This window comes from Octopus bimaculoides, chromosome 9 (genome assembly GCF_046866305.1).
Source record: "Octopus bimaculoides isolate indiv1 chromosome 9, ASM4686630v1, whole genome shotgun sequence".
NCBI classification, from domain to species: domain Eukaryota; kingdom Metazoa; phylum Mollusca; class Cephalopoda; order Octopoda; family Octopodidae; genus Octopus; species Octopus bimaculoides.
The window spans coordinates 18,937,037-18,959,097 of record NC_142936.1 but is presented as its reverse complement, the minus strand read 5'-3'; the positions used below and the strand labels follow the sequence as shown (position 1 = coordinate 18,959,097).

The 22,061-nt window shown below is 36.9% G+C and overlaps 1 protein-coding gene across 6 annotated transcripts in view; it reads left to right on the top strand.

The window, feature by feature from the left end:
* Nucleotides 1-22,061, top strand: part of LOC128248675 (transmembrane protein 229B-like) — a 72,438-nt gene that overhangs the window by 39,056 nt on the left and 11,321 nt on the right. For 4 of the 6 annotated variants that reach the window (XM_089357228.1, XM_089357226.1, XM_089357224.1 and 1 more), the window contains one exon: nucleotides 17,634-17,686. In XM_089357228.1, coding sequence (XP_089213354.1) covers nucleotides 17,681-17,686 — 6 coding nt within the window. In that variant the 5' untranslated portion in view covers nucleotides 17,634-17,680. Of the gene's footprint in view, nucleotides 1-1,509; nucleotides 1,591-1,882; nucleotides 2,034-17,633; nucleotides 17,687-22,061 lie in introns of those variants that run through there. The other 2 variants (XM_089357227.1, XM_089357230.1) reach the window with 2 other exon arrangements.

Here is a 22,061-nt window from a genome sequence, read left to right as displayed (position 1 = left end):
TATATATATATATATATATATATATATATATATATATATATATATATATATATATATATATATATATATATATATATATATATATATATATATATATATATGTGTGTGTGTGTGTGTGTGTGTGTGTGTGTGTGTGTATACACACACGCATATATACATCCTCTAAGTTCGTATACAGGAATCGTTTTGAATATTCATATAAAAACTCCTATTCTATTATGCCGGCTACAACCTAATGATGCCAACTGGCGATGCTAGTTTTTTAGGGTCGTACCGAGCTGTGCCGATATAATGTAGGATAAATATAGTAGTAGTAGTAATAATAGTAATAATAATAATAATAATAATAATAATAATAATAATAATAATAATAATAACGATATTCCGAAGAAACGAATGCATGAACATGATCTGCCCGATGTCCATGGATACTACGGATTGCACTGTAATCATCCCAGGAATATGGACTATGATCTTAAGAAACATGTGATTTGTGAAAACGCACATTAAAATATTTATAAATTCCGTTAATTATTATTACTTATTACTTTAAAAGACCATAAACATAATTTTCACGATAACCCTTTCTGTAGATTGTTAAACTCAGCGAGATCTGAAACTGGGTAAGTAACTAAAAAAAATACTAAGAAACATTAATAATAAAATTAGAGAAATTATTGGGCTTCTACGATGGAATAACAATTTTACTGTAATAAATTGGTTTAAGAATATTAAGAATAAGATTAAATTCACCCAGTTTGACATAGATTTTATCCTTCTATAACTAAATCGTTGCTAGATAAGTCATTGAGTTTGCTAAATCATATGTTGATATTGGCCCTGTAGACCTAGGTTTTATCAGGCATGCGAGGAAAACACTACTGTTTAGTAAAGGATTAGCATAGGTAAAGTCGCATAATGATGAACTATGTGATGTATCTATGGGGTCGTACGATAGTGCTAAAGTTTGTGACTTTGTGGGTTCAACACAGAGATCTAAAGTACCCAACTCATGACGTTGGTCTATACCGATATGACAGTTTTTTGTTGTTGCATGATATTGAAAAGCTATAGACCCTTGAACCCTAAGGTATTACAGTACTGGATCCTTACTCTAGAAAGAGAGGGTATGATCTTTGGTTTTATGCATACATATCTGTATCTTTTGATTTACCTTTGTGTATGTATATACGTGAGTATGTTTATCTATTAAATATGAAACTTCTGAGATGTCTTACATATTTCCACAATTTTATTATTGGATCACAACTGTAATTTTTAAATTAGCCGTGTCTTTCTGGTTTTGTGAAGCTTAGTTCCTAGAGATTGGTGTTGAAGCAATTTGTTAACTACCTGTATAAGTCTAAAACTATTGTCCGGGTGGAGGATCTGCAGATTTCTCGTGAGTTCGGTATAGAGGTTTTCTACTGCTGTCATCCTTAATATTATATTAACGTCTGCTGGACAACTGACATCTACAACTGTGTTACTTTCTTTTCTCTGTCCCAGACTATTATATCTGGTCTGTTATGCGTACATGTTACAAAGGCTTTGACAGGAATATTCAACCGGTATTATTCCACATTATGGGTGAGTATACCCTCTACATCACTATAACCTTTTATATCTTGATCATCTTTCTATGGACTGCATTTATACTGTTTTGGCCACGACATACTGCCCTACAGGTAGATAGTATTGTGATTACGTTGTATTTATAATGTGCGTCACATCTTTGGTGTTAATCCACATAACTTGCTTCGGTTGTTACATCTAGATTTTTATATCTGCATCTTAATCTTATTTTTGCATTAAGTATTGTGTCGTAATTTCTCTTCCCTATATTGCAAAAGTATATCCTCGAAAGTAGGAGCTAATGTACAAGCTGTTGGTACAAGATAGACTACTTTGTTTATCTATGTTACTGTCACTTTGAAACTTTCTGGCAACATAGCGATTCATTACCTTCTGTTGATGAGTATAAAGTTTTTCATCAGATGTTCTATTATGGTAGAATTGTGCAACTTCCCTTGGTGAGTATCCCTGGTCATCAGTCAGGTAACACTTTCCGATGAGCTTCTTTCTAACTCTCATGATGCTATTTGTCTCATGTATGGAGACTTGATCTATGGATGTTCTTCGACACGTAGTGGTTATTAGATGTTGTCAAAGGAATATGATATGACATTCACACTCTATTTGAATCAACGTTAAGACTGCTTTGTTTTCGTTGTAGGTAGAGACAATCATTGTCACTATTGATGTGGAGATATCTGGCGGTTTTAACATGAAAGATCTGGATATCCTCTAATGTTCAATTAAATTATCCAAATGTTGATATGAGTACTGGTTCAGTAAACACATTGTGGATAATTATACAGGGTGTCCACAAAGTCTGGGTACATAGGATTAATACATACTTTAAGAAATTATTATTTCTTATATTTAATTGTTTATGTTATGATTTTATTTACTCCATGTACCCATACCTTGTGGACACCTTGTATAATTATCTGACGACTATATTTTTTAAACTCTGAATATTATATGCCTGGTTACACATTCTTTGTTACAAGTCCATAGTAGGATAAATTTTCATCCGTCTCTGAGTGCCTATAATATTCCTAGTCAGATTTTAGAGCTAGGCCGTTATAAAGATGCTCCTAGATTGGCTTGTAGTTGTTCCTCCTTTTACAACCAGGTTGAAACATTGATCTTGGACAAGCTTCTTCTTTATAACCTTTGAGTATATCTTAAGGGCAAGACTCTTCCGCGTGTTCATATTTGTAGGGACCATTTACTTTCAGGTAATCTACAAAGAAACTATGGGACAAATTGATGTTTCTGCCTTCTTGTGGGGCAATAATAACCCGTTCAGATTTCTTGAATAAAAATGATAAGGGATTCTCTGAAAGTGTTAATAGCATTACAGAGAGACTTGAAATATACACCTGTTTTGAAATATACCTCTGCATTGTATAATTTCTTGTATATAACTTCAGGGTGGAGGCCCAGGATGAAACCAAATTGTCTGACTTTGATTATGGTCTCTGGAACATTCGCGTGCAAAAGAGTTGGTACCCAAGTGGAGAATAGAATCCGCTGCATTTTAAAATCCAATCAGACTGCAAAAAATCGCTCCTATGCCATCACACATCTGACATTACAGTTTCGATTATTAGAAGCTACTAAGCACATTCTCAAACTCATTTCTTCCCAGCTCCTTGCTTGGTCATGATGAAATTGTTGCTCTCACAGTGATCCTGTTAAGCAGATTCTGACATTTACAACAGGCCAATAATTCATCGATGTTTTGTTTTGTTATACCAATTTTACACCAATACCAACCAGCTTGGTATATTTACATCTCTGTTGAAAATTTATTGGCAAACGTCAGTTAGTTATGCGCAATAGTAAGTCAGTTGTTTTTGGAATCATGTTTCTTCCCCGTGCTTTCCACTTCTGAAGGTTTGCTCATACAATCCCATGTGGGTATGAGACGTTTTTGCACAGCCATTTTGGTGCCGTCTATTTGGTGCCGCAGATTCGACGCTGACTTATTTGACGACAGGCGTTTTAATGTTTCTCTCGTTCTCCCCCTCTCTCTGTTTGTGCGTATGAGCATCTAGTTATGTTTGTATGTATGTGTAATGTCTCTCTTTCCACTCCTCTCTCTCCATATCTCTCTTCCTCTCTCTCTCTCTCTCTCTCTCTCTCGATTTCTACGCGCGCACGTGTGTATGTGTGTATGATTGCCTCCAGAGCCAAAACATAATCGCCAAAACAGGCTGAATACCAAGTCAGCCGTGCCAAATTGTCATCTTCCAAACAGCAGCGCCCAGTTGCCTCATTTCAATCTCAAACTATCACCACTTTTATAGTAGGTCCTGCAAATCGTTATGGTCACTGCTCTTCTATCACTGATTAAACCACATACCTTCAAGCCCTGACTGTAATTAGGACCAGAGTCTAAATTCAAAACCAAGGCCGAATGATAAGAGCGGTGGACTGTGGCGAGAGGCACACACTTGCGGCAGCTTCTTCAGACTCACACGCACAACTGAACACAGTGCTGCTGCTTATAGTGACATCCTTCTGCACTGTGTTATTTAATTACTATTAGTAAGCTATACAGATACAGTATAGCGACGTTCACAGGGTACGATCTGCTGACCTGTCGGTTTATTTGGAATCCAGCCCGCTCTGCTGAGAAAATATGTCGCAATCTCGGTCGTATCAATAGCTATTTGGTTTTTAGCACGCCAGGAAAAATACTTAGTGGAATTTTCCCCGTCTTTACGTTCTGAGTAAAATTCCGCCGAGGTCGATTTTACCTTTCATACTTTCGATAAAATAAGTACCAGTTGAGCACTCTGATCGATAAAATCAGTTTACTCTCTCCCCGGAAATTGCTGGCCTGGTGCTAAAATTTGAAACCAATATTTATTTAGTTTCGAGTCACAGTCACCGAGTTGTTATCTTCTGATGTTACATAGAATATCGTTACCTTCGTAGAATATCTCGTGGTCTAATGAGATATCTTAATGATATGTGTCAGTGAAAGATGGATTCAATAGATGGTCTGTTGTGTGTGAGTGTATAACCATACATATCTCTCCATCCATAGGTGTATGTATATATATACATGTATGAATGTGTGTGCGTGAGCGTGTACGAATGTATGTGTGTGGATGTACGCATGGTTGAGGGGTTAAGAAGTTTATTTCGCAGCCATATTTCGCAGTAATCCCGTACTTGTAAATTCTAAGTTCTAACCTTTTGAATCTTGTGTCGCGCTGATTCTATTGGAGAATCAATTACATAAAGGATGCACATGCTTGCGGAATACTCAGCCACCTCGTACGCTAATTCAATGAGTAGGTAATCCAGTTAATCGAACAATTAGACGGTCATTCATCAAAATCGACGGTGAAGCCATCCATGCATCTAAGCGCACGTGCGTGCACATCCTCATACACACACTCACACACACATTCGCACGCACGCACGCACGCACGCACGCACGCACACACGCACGCACGCACGCACGCACGCACGCACACACACACATACACACACAATGTATATCATTGCATAGTTCTTTGGATAGGTGGTTATATGCTGTTGATACATTATTGTAAAGATTGCTGCATATATTCTTTCTCGTATATTCCGGTGGAGGCGGAATGGCCCGGTGGTTAGGGCAGCGGACTCGCGGTCGTAGGATGGCGGTTTCGATTCCCAGACCGGGCGTTGTGAGTGTTTATTGAGCGAAAACACCTAAAGCTCCACGAGGCTCCGGCAGGGGATGGTGGCGAACCCTACTGTACTCTTTCACCACAACTTTCTCTCACTCTTACTTCCTGTTTCTGTTGTGCCTGTAATTCAAAGGGTCGGCCTTGTCACACTGTGTCACGCTGAATATCCCCGAGAATTACGTTAAGGGTACATGTGTCTGTGGAGTGCTCAGCCACTTGCATGTTAATTTCACGAGCAGGCTGTTCTGTTGATTGGATCAACTGGAACCCTCGACGTCGTAAGCGACGGAGTGCCAACAACAACAACGTATATTCCGATATATAGAAAGTTGTAGGTCACTCACTACAAAAAAAAAAAAGAGAAAAAAAGAAGGAAAAGAAAAACCATTGACCTGATCCAATGGCCAGTCTGACCGAGACGGCTAATCTCCGCTTGCCTTCAGGCTCGAAGGATGAACTGAAAGTCAGACAGCAGTTGATTAAACACTCAGCAAGTTACAAGATGCTCCCGATCATTATAGAAATGAACTGTGAAGTAAGCCAGCAAATGTGACTTAGCAATCGAGACTGTAAAAACAGCTGCTGCTGCTGGGATATGAACCACAATAGTTCAGTTTTCACTAAGTTTTGGGGAATGGTGGGAGAATTTAGGGTTTAACCCAAGGAAACCATGAACCAATGTCGGAGTACCAATTCACGATTCTTCATATCTGAGATATATGGAGTCACTCACTAAGTATCTCTGCCAATAATACACCAACACTATTTTCTCTTTATTATCTCATCTTTTACCTTTTACTTGTTTCCGTCATTAGACTGCGGCCATGCTGGAGCACTGCCTTGAAGGGTTTTAGTCTAACAAATCGACCCCAAGACTTATTATTTATTTATTTAAAAAAAAAAAAGAGAACCTGCTATTTATTCTGTTAAACTTAATTGCCGAACCGCTGGGTCACAGGAATGTAAACAAACCAATATCGGTTGTCAGAAGGTGGGGGAGACACACACACACACACACACACACACACACACACACACACACACACACACACACACACACTCTCACACACACAAACACACATATGTACAGTATAATATAATATCTATCTACCTATCTATCTATCTATCTATCTATCTATTTATCTATCTATCTATCTATCTATCTATCTATCTATCTATCTATCTATATGTGAATTATTCGCGACGAAAGCAGTATTCATACCAAAAGGTAATCATTATATCCAACTTAACATAGATTCCTTGTTAGAACATCGAACACTGCGTAGCAACTGACTTACGATACAGAACGGCGGCCAAAATACAGTTAAATGTAGTGATTAAAAAAAACAACAAAACAAACAAGCAAGAAACTACTGGGGTTCGCTAATATATTTCTATTAAACACAACTTGTAACCTTACTTAACCATTAAACCCTTATTTTTTATGTTGAGAAAAAGAAATCATGGAAATATGAAACCCGCTGTTTTATAATACTAGTATCTGACTATAATATATAACAATGATTGGTATATAACACTTAGTATATATCATCAAAAGTGTTCGTGTAGTGACCATCCCGTCTTTCTGTATATTTGGAACCACATTATTGTTAGTATCCTTCAGATTTTAAGTCATTAGGCTGTGATTTGAGGAAGATTTGGTTGTTATTTCTAAAATGATTGAGGGATCAGGTAGAGTATTTTTCATTGGCGAGATGGTCACTACTCGAATGCCTTTGACAATAGGTCAACTCAGTCAGGTTGACCTGAGACTAAATAATAATAACAGCAATTATACGAAGGGGCATCCTCGTGACCTGTCGAATAGTTGGGAAAATCTTTTAAAAGAAATTCTTATATATATTGATGACTCTGAGTTTTGTTAACCGAGTAGAATGTTTCGTTGAAGAGGGCTAATAAGACCAAAGCATGTCCATTGCTTTCACTATTGGCATTAAAGACTAGATCCACGCCAATATATGGTGTCCAACAATTTTAATCAACTGATTTTATTGGAATCATCTCCCTTACTCTTTGTTTCTAATTTTTTTTCTTTAACTTTGCCCCACCAGAGGGAGTTATATCATCTGATTGCATGGATCAAGTCAGCTAATAGAAGTTTTTCAACATAACTATATTAGAAAAGTGTGAAGGCGCATGGTTTAATAGTTAAGATAATCGGCTCACATTCGTAAGGTCGTGAGTTCGATTCAGGCGGCGCGTTGTGTCCTTGAGCAAGACACATTATTTCACGATGCTCCAGTCCACTCGGCTGGCAAAAATGAATAGTACCTGTATTTCAAAGGGCCGGCCTTGTCACATTCTGTGTCACGCTGAATCACTCTGAGAAATACGTTAAGAGTACGCGTGTCTGTGGAGTGCTCAGCCACTTGCAGGTTAAATTCACAAGCAGGTTGTCTAGTTGATCCGATCAACGGAACAGCGTGCTCGTGAAATTAACGTGCAAGTGGCTGAGCACTCCACAGACACGCGTACTCTTAACGTAGTTCTCGGGGATATTCAGCGTGACACAGTGTGGCAAGGCTGACCCTTTAAATTACAGGCACAACAGAAGCAGGAAGTAAGAGTGAGAGAAAGTTGTGGTGGAAGAGTACAGCAGGGTTCGCCACCATCCTCTGCCGGAGCCTCGCGGAGCTTTAGGTGTTTTCGCTCAATAAACACTCACAACGCCCGGTCTGGGAATCGAAACCGTAATTATATATATATATATTACATAAGTGAAATCCCACCAAAAAATCAAATTACAAAAATATTGACTTTTCTCTCGATATTCTGCTGCGCTTCGAAGTATCTTAATCTTTTATCTATTTTTATCACTATTGAGAGAATTCAAGTGCAGGAGTAAGAGACAGAAAATCGAACAAATTAACTTTCATTTTAAAGGATCTAAATATATATTTATTTATATTTGAGGTTATGATTTTATTTAACTATATAAATATTTGTTTCTTTAAATTTTTATTTGGATCTTTTTTAAAACGGGGGCCACATTTTTCATTAATGTTTTACGTAGTGTTTTTTATACCGAAAGACTTTCAAACTTCGTATACTTATCTATTTTGTGTTATAGAACAGAAAAATATTTTTGTATTCGAATTTATTTCATGTAAAAAATTGTCTTATTTCGATAATTTCAACCAATCACTGACGTCCATTCAGCCGATATACATTAAGTGCCGACTACATAAACAAACGATTCTTCGTTTTATTTGCTTTTTTCATTTTAAATTTGCTTTAACCCAAACCCTAACCCTAACTCTAACCCTAACCCTAACCCTAACCCTAGGGTTAGGGTTAGGGTTAGGGTTAGAGTTAGGGTTAGGGTTAGGGTTAATTGTTTCAGAATCGTTTGTTTATGTAGTCGGCGCTTAATGTATATCGGCTGAATGGACGTCAGTGATTGGTTGAAATTACAGAAATACGACAACTTTAACATGGAATAATTTATGGATTTCTTTTTTTTTTAAGAAGACTAAGAGAAAAAGATGTTTTATATGACACATTCTACCAGTGTTCCAAGTTTCAAAGTGTTTCGTTAATGAAAAATGTGGCCCCCGTTTTAAAAAAGATCCTTTTATTTTTTTAGTTTAAAATTTATTTCCAAAAATTTGTTTGAAATAATTATGTCCTTAGATATTAAGTATGGTGCCATTCACCACTGTACCAGAAGTTTATGCATGAACAACCAATATCTAAACAAAAGAACATGCATGGAGCCCCACAACATGGTCGCTGAACTTCAAATCACAGTTAAAGCGAGCTTAAAGGACGTTTTACTGTTTTAAAAATGAAAGGAGACATTGGAAAATGTAGTCTTAGATACACTATTACAAAAAGTAACTTAAAAGAATAACACAATCGAATCAACGGCATTAATTTAGATGTTGCTATTGAGGGCTCAAGTTCAATCCTAATCGAATATACTTACAAAGCCATTCCAGCCGAGACCTTCCTGTTTTTTTCTTATGTGCAGGGAACTTAGGACCACATTGTCCAACGAGTAAATTTTTTTTTGAGACAGTAGAGTGTGATTTGGAGGAGATTTGACTGCTATTTTGAACAAGCCAAGTAAATACGTAAAATCTCTCCCGTTGGTTTGTATGAATTTAGATAATTTCAGAAGATGGTGATGGGTTGAACGGCAAACGTAACAATTCTTATTGAATTATGTTTTTAAGTTAAAGGAGGGTGGGGGGACTAGTGACTCTTAAAGAATAAGAATCAATTTCATAGAGAATTGAATTTTCATAGTTTGTGGTGAGGAAAACTCTGCTCATTGTAAGCTGGCATAAGAGTGGTTACAGATAAGTTTCGATTTTATTAAATCTCAAGAGCAGAGTTAAGTCAGCTCAAATGTATTTTGATCGGTAGCAAAAGACTTTACATATGAAAAAAAGGCGAAAAATTTTGACCTGCATGATTTGTATAATTGAAAACTGTTAGTCACGGAAAGTAACTCAAATTAGCCCGTATGTTTAAATAAAAGTTGGGCTGGCTATGAGAACCATGTCTTTATCATAGCTCCGCTGGATCAGAGCTGACTTAGAGCTAAATGCATAACGGTATTTCGTAATCGAAACAGCTAGAACTTATCACTGTCTGCTGTTTGTACTTAAATTATTTATATCTAATTTTAATTATTTATATCAAGTGAGGGAACAGAAGGCCTGGTGGACAGTGTTCCGAACTGAAACTGTTGGTTGTTCTCGTACTTCCAATGTTTTATTTATGTGCATATGAACAATGCATTTAATTTTTATGGTCCAGGGCAAGCTAAACTATAAATCGAACCGATTAGAAGGTTTCTATGCAGTTCTTTGATCTACTAAAAATATCAATTTAATTTCCCTCGAATCATGGATGCTTCTCTGTCGGCTTCTCTGTGTCTGAAGTAAGTAAAGTCAATGTTTGAATACCTTTGGTCATAAATTAATGTCCTTTGTCGTCTGCAATAGGCAGTCTGCATATTTGCAACTGGACAGTTCATCTACACGACTCAAGCTTGATTAAGAGTTTATCACTTCTCTGTATGTGAAAGACCAGCAGCTATCCATGCATACACCTCCTCTGTCTACGCCACCAATATTATACAGGGTATCCACAAGGTCTGGGTACATGGAGTAAATAAAATCATAACATAAACAATTAAACATAAGAAATAATAATTTCTTAAAGTATGTGTTAATCCCCGTGTACCCAGACTTTGTGGATACCCTGTACAATGAAAATGTGACCGTCACAGCCTGGTAGGCACCAGTGTCGACACCGCTTTTATTGTCAGAACGTAGAAAATCATGGTAGATACTATCAGGCGTCCCATCAAACTCTTTAATGGTTCCACCAACCCACCTGGGCCCTGGTAGTCAGGCAGAATCAAACCGTAACCTTTTATATAAACCCTGAAAAAATGAAAGACAAAGATTACGTCATCTGGACTAGATCTCAGAGTGCAGATCGTTGGAACATAGATACTGTGAGGCATTTTATCGACACTCTAACGCCACTTTTTTTTTGTAGCACCACTTTTTAAGTGGTTGCTATGCCTGGCACAGGAGGCGCAATGGCCCAGTGGTTAGGGCAACGGACTCGCGGTCATAGGATCGCGGTTTCGATTCCCAGACCGGGCGTTGTGAGTGTTTATTGAGCGAAAACACCTAAAGTTCCACGAGGCTCCGGCAGGGGATGGTGGCGAACCCTGCTGTACTCTTTCACCACAACTTTCTCTCACTCTTTCTTCCTGTTTCTGTTGTGCCTGTAATTCAAAGGGCCAGTCTTGTCACACTGTGTTACGCTGAATATCCCCGAGAACTACGTTAAGGGTACACGTGTCTGTGGATTGCTCGGCCACTTGCATGTTAATTTCACGAGCAGGCTGTTCCGTTGATCGGATCGACTGGAACCCTCAACATCGTAAGCGACGGAGTGCCAACATGCCTGGCACCCATCTAAGTGGCGATTGGGGTGTCACGACTAAACTAACTTAACATGCATGATATTTTATAAATTTTACTCTAAAAATGGATCGTATAAGCTTTTAACAGTGAAATGATAAAATAAATTAAGATAAAACTTGTAAATTTATTTTATACATTGCAAGTTAAGGATCTTTTTTAAAACGGGGACCACATTTTTCATTAATGTTTTACGTAGTGTTTTTGGTACCGAAAGACTTTCAAACTTCGTATACTTATCTATTTTGTGTTATAGAACAGAAAAATATTTTTGTATTCGAATTTATTTCATGTAAAAAATTGTCTTATTTCGATAATTTCAACCAATCACTGACAAGTATTCAGTTGTTTATATTTACTCCTTTGGCTGATTAAGCGGTGTAAAGCGTATTTAATTTCCATAGCTTCGTTTTGCTTTTTTTCTTTTTAAATTTGCTGTTTTACCCTAACCCTAACCCTAACCCTATCACCGATAGAATTGTTTCAGAATCGTTTGTTTATGTAGTCGGCACTTAATGTATATCGGCTGAATGGACGTCAGTGATTGGTTGAAATTACAGAAATACGACAACTTTAACATGGAATAACTTAGGGATTTCTTTTTTTTTAAAGAAGACTAAGAGAAAAAGATGTTTTATATGACACATTCTACCAGTGTTCCAAGTTTCAAAGTGTTTCGTTAATGAAAAATGTGGCCCCCGTTTTAAAAAGGATCCCAAGTTAATGATATTCCTGTGCCTTATGAAATCTAGCTAAATTTTCTGTATTAGGTCGAGCAACTGTACAGATTCTACACCAGGGCTGGCCAACCCGAGGCCGGCGGGCTTCATGCGGCTCGAAGACTTTTATCTTGCAGCCTGCTTGATACTTTCTTGGAATGGGTTTATTTAAACAAACACTTTAAAATTTTTATCAAAAATTAAAGATTGTAATGAAAAGTAAAACAGAAAGATACTACTGTTTTTGCAACGATAATATTTCATGTTGAATCAACGATCATTCATTCATTATTATATTAATAGCATGAGAAAGCAAAATGCTTTCAATTCAGTCAATATACAAGCGGCCCACAAAAAAACTTTCTGTGATAAAAGTGACCCGCAATGTAATTCGGGTTGGCCATGCCTGGTCTACACAGTTGCTTGACCTGCTAGAAATAGCAGCACACGACTTATCTCTCATTAAAAAAATTTTTTGGTAAATAACCATTACTAATTTTATCATGTTTAACATATTAGTTACAAAAAATTATTTTTTAAATGTGCCGGCCAAAAGGTAAAGATCCATCTTCCTGGCTGGGTCGCTAGTCGATCGACTGTGGCTTCTCTCTTGCTCAAAGAAGTGAACTCAGCACTGCAAGTCAACGGGTTACTAACGAATCAATTACACAGAGTTTTTCTGCCAACAAGATGATTTATACCTCAACGGGGGTAATTATTTATAGCTTGGTAGTTGTGATCAAGCAGATTCATTAGAGCAGAGGTTCTCAACGTGGGCAGTATCGCCCCCGGGGCGAGGGGTGCTGGGCATGTTGAAGGGGAGTATTAGGTTTTAGGGGTTGTCAAAAGGGTCGGTGAGATAACATAATTAACATATTAAATTTTACCTATAGTAGTCGATCCCATCTTTGTTGGCAGAAAAACTCTGTGTAATTAATTCATTAGTAACCCGTTGACTTGCAGTGCTGAGTTCGCTACTTGGAGCAAGAGAGAAGCCACAGTCGATCGACTAGCGACCTAGCCAGGAGGAATAACGAAGAACAGGAAACGAAATTAATGGTTAGAGAAAATGAAAAGGAAAAAAATAATAAACTGGAAAAAGGACCATCAAAATGAAAGCGAATAAAAAAAAAGAGAGAAATAAAAACGGCTGAGGAAAAAAAACGAGAAAGAAAGAAAGACAGAAAATAAGAATGAGAAGAGAAAACAGAGAAAGTAGGAGAGAGGAGAAAGAAGTAATTAGAGAGAGAGAAAGAGAGAGAGGCAGTGGTTAGATAGCTTATGACCTAAGCACATTGTTGTCATTAACCCAAGCTGTGGCTGTTTTGTTTTCAAGGGCTAACATTGTCCAACGATTCTTCATTAATTTTAACACTATGGCATTTGAGTAGAGGTAGATTTGATTGCTATTTCTAGTAGGTTGAAACTACTGTTAGGTGAACTAAATAAATAACTCGCTGTAAGTCAGAGAGAGAGAGAGAGAGAGAGAGAGAGAGAGAGAGAGAGTGAGAGAGAGTGATAGAAAGAGAAGAGCATGAGAGACAAGTGGGGTGAGGGAGATTCACTTATTTTCTCATCGAGTAAACAACGGGTGAATCTTATAATAATACTTATTGTCTAAGCTGAGGCATATTAACTCTAATTTGTGTCTGTCTGTCAGTCTGTCAGTTTGGCTGGCTGACTGACTGACTAGCTTGTCTTGACTTGGCTCTCCGTATTTTTCTCACCATTCAAATACAATAAAAATTTACAGATAAATGACGTCACTAAGTACATTGCTTTTTAAAAAAAAAAAAAAAAACTTTTTCTTATTTTGTTTTTCTTCCCGCAATTTTGTTGTTGCTTTAACAATAAAAACAGCAACAACATGCATAATGTAAGACGCTCATTGTAAATGCTGACTATCTTCTTTTATTATTTTACAAATTTATTTTAAAATAAATTCATTCGTTAAATCGTTCGACCCATTTCTTCTCCTCATTACTTTTTGTCTAATGTCAACCTGGCCGCGATGCAGTACATGCAGCAGTTATTTGCTTAAGGGTAACATTCATGGGACACATCTAAAGTATTAATTAGCCACTCCAGATGTTGGGAATTTCAAAGAACAAAACTAGCGCTAACACGCTATCTTAAAGATAGTGCTGGACCGCAATGTACGTTTTCTTATTATAGACATTGCTGAGTGTATATTTTGGTATGAAAGTAAGTGATAAATAGCAAAGGAAAGTTGGAGAGTGACTGAATGACATATTTGTTGTTGTGTGACCCCAGCTCAACAGTGAGTGAATCCTATGATGAAAGCCTTCTAGCTGTACGTATTCGACATTTTGTGTACGGTGGGCTATATTCTTTAATATATCCTTCCCTTTAGAGGGAGAAACACATATGTAAAGGCATCTGTTGGTCAGGTTTACCGTGTATCACTACCCGGGAAGTTTCTCTTCAGGATGTGTATGTGGGTAAGATTTTTATAAGACCAGCAGTTACCTACACAACAAAATCTCCCTACGCAGATGTTGCCTGAGAGAAGTTGTTGTTGTTGACACTCCGTCGCTTACGACGTCAAGGGTTCCAGTTGATCCGATCAACGGAACAGCCTGCTCGTGAAATTAACGTGCAAGTGGTTGAGCACTCCACAGACACATGTACCCTTAACGTAGTTCTCAGAGATATTCAACGTGACACAGTGTGACAAGGATGACCCTTTGAATTACAAGCACAACAGAAGCAGGAAGTAAGAGTGAGAGAAAGTTGTGGTGAAAGAATACAGCAGGGTTCACTCCTGCCGGAGCCTCGTGGAGCTTTAGGTGTTTTCGCTCAATAAACACTCACAACGCCCGGTCTGGGAATCGAAACCGCGGTCCTACGACCGCGAGTCCGCTGCCCTAACCACTGGGCCATTGCGCCTCCACGCCTGAGAGAAAAGCAGCAGCGATACAGCTTGGCATCAGGATCATTGCAAGGGTATTCGGAAAGTAAAGCGCAGAAACAAATACCTGAGTAATAAAGATTTAATAATTCTGGTAATCCACCGCCCTGGACCGGCGGTTTACGAGTCGATTCCAAAACGATTAAAAAAAAAATTTATCTTGACGGGATTTAAATTCACAGTGCAGAGGTTCCAAAACAAATCCGGAAGGTATTTTGGCAGACCGTCCAACGATCCTAATTCGCTGTGTGTGTGTGTGTGTGTGTGTGTGTGTGTGTGTGTGTGTGTATTTCATGTTGTTTACTGTTGGTGACGTCCTGTATCCATATGCGCATGTGTGTGCATATATATATATATATATATATATATATATATATATATATATATATATATATATATATATATATATATATATACATATATATAAGTTAAGAGCTTAACCGTATAGCTGACTCGTCAGACTCCAATGATCGCGGGTATATAATCTCTCTTCAAATTGGAGGTAGAAAACCGTTACGGTCAGTTAATTTGTTAACAAAAGAATAATATACCCTTTCTGAACTTTAAACGGGACGAGTTATCACCCTTAGCCCGGTCCGGTTGGCAAATTTTATGGACCTAAAGGGCAAACAGAGAATCTCCGCTCTTAGGCTGGTTCTGGTCCGAAAATACATTTTGCAACCCCAATCCATGTAGCAGATAGCATTTGAAATAGAGACAATGATTATAGATCTCGTGTCTTGAATTTTAGAGAGATTCCGGATTCAGCGAGTCTTTAAGGATCCTTACCCGCTCTGCTATGCAAAGCTTGCATAGTCCGCTCCCGTTTATATAGGAAACTCGACTGCCCTATGATAATCCATTTAATTTCGTACGGAGTTCCTTCATCCTTAATGCGCCATACGTGCCCTTAGGCATATATATATATATATATATATATATATATATATATATATATGTATATATATATATATATATATATATATATATATATATATGTATATATATATATATATATATATATATATATATATATATATATATATATATATATATATATATATATATATATATATATATGTATATATATATGTGTTCGAGAGCATTCTATCTGATGAAGCATTGGTGCACAGCTGTTACTGAATCATATTTATTTATATAATTATTCTATAGAATAATTTTATGTAATGATATATGGACGAAAACTCAGCGACTTAAAGCTACTGTCAAGCACAGAAACAAATGTAATTTGCAATTAAAACCTGTTTTTTTTTTTACATCTTCGTGTTATATATATATATATATATATATAGGTGAGAAAGTTGGTATGTGAAAGCACGTGGTTGGATGTATAAAAGATAAACAAGAGTGAAAAGACTACAGAAGGCTTGTGTTACATGGTTAAAGTATATATTTAAATTGTTATGTCAGAAAAATGTTATAAAATTTTGGGTATATAAACATTGTATTTGGAGAAATAACCGGTTTCGTGTTGTCTTTTCAAATTTCTCTACCTGTATTGTAACATGTCTTCGCTCCAGTGTGTAAAATGGAGTTCTAGATAGGGGGAGATAATCAGGGATTTTTTCCGGTATAAGGGAGATAATATATATAAAGATAGATAATATATATAAATATATAGATAAAGATAGATAGATAGATAGATAGATAGATAGATAGATAGATAGATAGATAGATAGATAGATAGATAGATATAAACACACATATACATATATAGGTTCAGGTGTTGCTGTGTGAAAAGAAGCTTGCTTCCTCAGCACATGGTTCCAGGTTCAGTCTTACTGCGTGGCATCTAGAACAAGTGTCTTCTACTATAGCCCCCGGGCCGACCAAAGTTTTTCAATAAGTTATAGATTACTGAAGTTTGCACCTAACTTATACTATGCTCAGTACGATTCACTAAAATACTTGATATTGGAGACCCACCTTGGCCTCAGTCACATGACTGAGTGTCATGTACATCATAGAATATAGTAGGTAAATAAGCTTTGGGTTGTAACGGTTTTTTGCTGCCCAGATCTCCAGAGTCGATATAACAGTAATTAAATTCTAGGATCAATATTTTCAGCTACACCCTCCGTAAAAATATGCGGTTTTTGTCTGTGGGTACTGGATTAGCCAAATCGTCTGGGCGCCGGGTAAAATGCTTCATGGGATTTTATTTACAATCTTGTTCAAATCCCGTCATGGCTGTTTTAACCCTTACCCTTAAATTCACCGCCAACTGACCATGTATTATAAGGAGCCAATATTAACTCTTCTTAAGGCGGTGAGCTGATGGAATCGTTAGCACACGGGCCAAGATGCTTTGCAGCATTTCGTCTGTCTTTACATTCTGAGTTCAAATTTGGCCGAGGTCGACTTTGCCCTTTATCCCTTTCGGGGTCGGTAATGAGTCCCAGTTGAGTACTGAGGTCGATGTTATCCACTTACCACCTCCCTGAAATTGCCGGCCATGTGCCAAAATTTGTAACCATTATTAACTATTCTTAATACGACGAGCTGGAAAAGATGCCTAGCAACGTTTCTCCTGGTTTACTACATTTTCAGGTTCAAGTGCTGCCAAAGTCGATTTTAGCTTTCATACTTTGGGGTCTCTGAAATAAGTTCCAGCTGAGCATTGGGACAATGTAATCGACGTCTCCTTCCCCTCGATATCGTAGCGCTTGTGCCAAAATTAGTAAGAATTATTGACCAATCTTTTCTTTGTATTTCTTGTTCTATTTTGCAGCATATCGGAAAAGTCTGGCAGCTAAATAACAACAAACCAACGTCACAATGCAGGTATCTCCAGCCTATAGTTTCTTTTGCGTGTTTCTACCGCCAGTTGCCTTTGCACTTATTTTCAATGTGAATGAAATATGCTGTGGGGGATTTTTTCTACCATTTAAAAATTTATTTTCAAGCAATAAAATTATTTTCACATGAGATCTGACCTCTCTCACTCATAACTCACCACACATATTTACAGCCTCTCTCACGCAAGCACACACTGACATAATTCTATGTATAAAGCTTACTGCTTCTCGATTACTCGAACTGGACACATAATCGTCAGGTAGAATGAAATTAGCAACAATTAAAATATTTCTTCAATGTTATATATATATATATATATATATATATATAAATAGAGTTATTAATATTTCTAAGTCTCTCTAAAGGAGACTACGGCAGCGGTACTGGAAATTAATAGTTATCGCCAAGCCAACATGGCAGTCCCAAAATTAGGACGAAAGCTGCCGTGAATTAGCTCCAAGAAGCCATCGCCTCTAGCTAGCTATGTGACACACGAAACCTGTGTCCTTTATAACCTTCGAACAGGGGAGGTCAGCAGTGTCCCCCTGCTGGTTTGGCATCTGCAGACTAGACTAGTTTCAGGGTGTTGCCCCTTGTCAATGCAGAGTAGCCAAGCCTTAGCCAGGCGGCGCTGCTGACTATCTGCTCGAAGGTTATTTATCTAATTTCAGTGGAATCTATCCACTGGTTTTCAGAAATAGAGTTATTAATATTTCTAAGTCTCTCTAAAGGAGACTACGGCAGCGGTACTGGAAATTAATAGTTATCGCCAAGCCAACATGGCAGTCCCAAAATTAGGACGAAAGCTGCCGTGAATTAGCTCCAAGAAGCCATCGCCTCTAGCTAGCTATGTGACACACGAAACCTGTGTCCTTTATAACCTTCGAACAGGGGAGGTCAGCAGTGTCCCCCTGCTGGTTTGGCATCTGCAGACTAGACTAGTTTCAGGGTGTTGCCCCTTGTCAATGCAGAGTAGCCAAGCCTTAGCCAGGCGGCGCTGCTGACTATCTGCTCGAAGGTTATTTATCTAATTTCAGTGGAATCTATCCACTGGTTTTCAGAAATAGAGTTATTAATATTTCTAAGTCTCTCTAAAGGAGACTACGGCAGCGGTACTGGAAATTAATAGTTATCGCCAAGCCAACATGGCAGTCCCAAAATTAGGACGAAAGCTGCCGTGAATTAGCTCCAAGAAGCCATCGCCTCTAGCTAGCTATGTGACACACGAAACCTGTGTCCTTTATAACCTTCGAACAGGGGAGGTCAGCAGTGTCCCCCTGCTGGTTTGGCATCTGCAGACTAGACTAGTTTCAGGGTGTTGCCCCTTGTCAATGCAGAGTAGCCAAGCCTTAGCCAGGCGGCGCTGCTGACTATCTGCTCGAAGGTTATTTATCTAATTTCAGTGGAATCTATCCACTGGTTTTCAGAAATAGAGTTATTAATATTTCTAAGTCTCTCTAAAGGAGACTACGGCAGCGGTACTGGAAATTAATAGTTATCGCCAAGCCAACATATATATATATATCAATCTGGAGTAATAATTTGTAGTTTTGAAATCAGTAGTTCTTTGACTGCTATTTCTGAATTCTCAGTATGTTGGAGAAGCAGGTTACTGTCAATCCCTATATATTTATGATTATAAATTTTTTACCGAAGAAGGTTTTTTCATACTGAGCTACCCGGCAAAATTGTTGATTATTAATTTTATTACTAATTGACGATTCCCTGCCCTGCATATCTATATATATATATATATATATATATATATATATATATATATATCAGTTGATGACTTACTTTGCCTGTCCGGTCTCCGGTAGGAAACTACAGGTCATGGAAAATTTGACAATTTTAACTATAAAAATAATATATTTATTCTACTTGACGTGTTTAGTAATTGTAACGTTGTTCATGTCATTACTTGCACCTCACACACGCACATGTTCGTACATACACACATACATACATACATACATACATACATACATACATATACACATATATATATATATATATACATATATGTGTATGTATGTATATATATATATGTATATATATATATATATATATATATATATGTGTGTGTGTGTGTGTGTGTGTGTGTGTGTATATATATATATATATGTATGTATATATAACTATTATTATTATTATTACAATTAAACCTTGGGAGAGGCATTATGCCGGTAATAAACACACGCACTGGTTCAGTCCTTTATTAATTTATATAGTTTTTTGTTAAATTATTTCATTGCACTCTTGCAATCTCTTCAGTAACTTGTCTCTCCACTTCCATTTATTTTGAATATATGAATATATGGAAGTGGAGAGACAAGTTACTGAAGAGATTGCAAGAGTGCAATGAAATAATTTAACAAAAAAACTATATAAATTAATAAAGGACTGAACCAGTGCGTGTGTTTATTACCGGCATAATGCCTCTCCCAAGGTTTAATTGTATTTCTTTCAACACACGTATCCACATCAAGAATCTTGCACACGAAATACACATACGAAATTATTATTATTATTGTTATTATTATTATTATTATTATTATTATTATTATTATTATTATTATTATTATTATTATCATTTTTATTATTAAGTTTGAAAATGGAGAGATTCAATGGATATAAATAAATAAATTAATTAGTTGTTATCTTTGCCTACGATTGTTTCACTTCACATCCAATTTAAATTACAAAACATATATAAATATATAAGTATGCATTTCAAAATACCTTGAGTGGAAAATCTTCAGAGCATTTTGACCGGTAACCCCTTTTTCATGCCCTGAAGATTTTCGGCCCAAGGTATTTTGAAATGCAAAGATATTTATATGTGTTTTGCAATTTAAATTGAATGTGAAATGAAACAATTGTAGGCAAAGATGTTAATTAATTAATTAATTAATTCATTCGTTCATTCATTCATTCATAGCCATTGAATCTCTCCATTTTCAAACTTAATAATAGTATTTGATATTTTATGATATTTTATAATATATTCATTAAAGAAATGTCTCTTCAAAATACAATACATTAAACCAGTGTATCTTGGATAAAAATATCCCTATAAGAGGTCTAAATATCCTCATAGTGACTATATATATATATATATATATATATATATATATATATATATATATATATATATATATTGATAGATACATACATATACATATTTATACATTCAGACACATATATACATGCTTAAGTATACATATATAAATGCATACTTACTCGTATATGTATATGCACACGCACAAATATACACGCGCGCGCGCACACACACACGTTCTTTTCTTCTCTAGACACATGGCCGAAAATTTTGTGGGAGGGGGCCAGTCGATTAGATCAGCTCAGTACAAAACTGGTATTTAATTTATCGACTCCGAAAGGATGAAAGGCAAAATTGACCTCGGCGGGATTTGAACTCAGAACGTAAAGACAAACGAAATACCGCTAAGCATTTCGCCCGGCGCGCTAACGTTTCTTATTTCTTTATTGCCCACAAGGGGCTAAACATAGAGGGGACAAACAAGGACAGACAAAGGGATTAAGTCGGTTACATCGACCCCAGTGCATAACTGGTACTTTATTTATCGACCCCGAAATGATGAAAGGCAAAGTCGACCTCGGCAGACGAAATATCGGTAAGCATTTTGCCTGGCGTGCTAACGTTTCTGCCAGCTCGCCGCCTTACATGCATACATTTATTATGAACAAACTGTAATAAGCTGTCTCAACGAATTCATCTGTTATTGAGCGTCCAACGATATAGTGACTGTTGAGCAAGTGGCAGCAGATGGAAAGAACGGAGTGTGGAGCTGTGTCGAACAACTTTTGATAAATGACGATGTGCTGCCAGGAGTAAGAAAACACACACACACACGTCTCTACTTCTGCTTATTTTGGCCCTAAATCCAACGTTATATTTTTTCAATATCAAAATCGATTGGTTATGTGTTAAAGTCTACGAGAGCAAGAGACACTAATGTAACCTATACTTTCTTTGTTAGACGTTCTAAAGACAGATCGTAAAAATATTTATGATGTTTAGCAACAGCTGTATTTAGTCACAGCATTTTCAGCTGATTTAAGGATGGAATTCGGTTGAAACAAACGTCCAGGTTTTATTGTTGAACACAGAAAAAAAAAAAAAAACTTTTCTGAATCTTTACATGAATGGTTTCTCTGTCTTCCGTGTTCCACGCATCGTACTTAGACATTGATGAAAAGTATATCGCATAAAAGTGTTATAAACAAAAAGATATGAAATAAGACTAAAAAAATATGGTGACTGAAGCTTACATTGTACAAGAGAACAATATCATTACAATTCTATGTCTTATTTGAG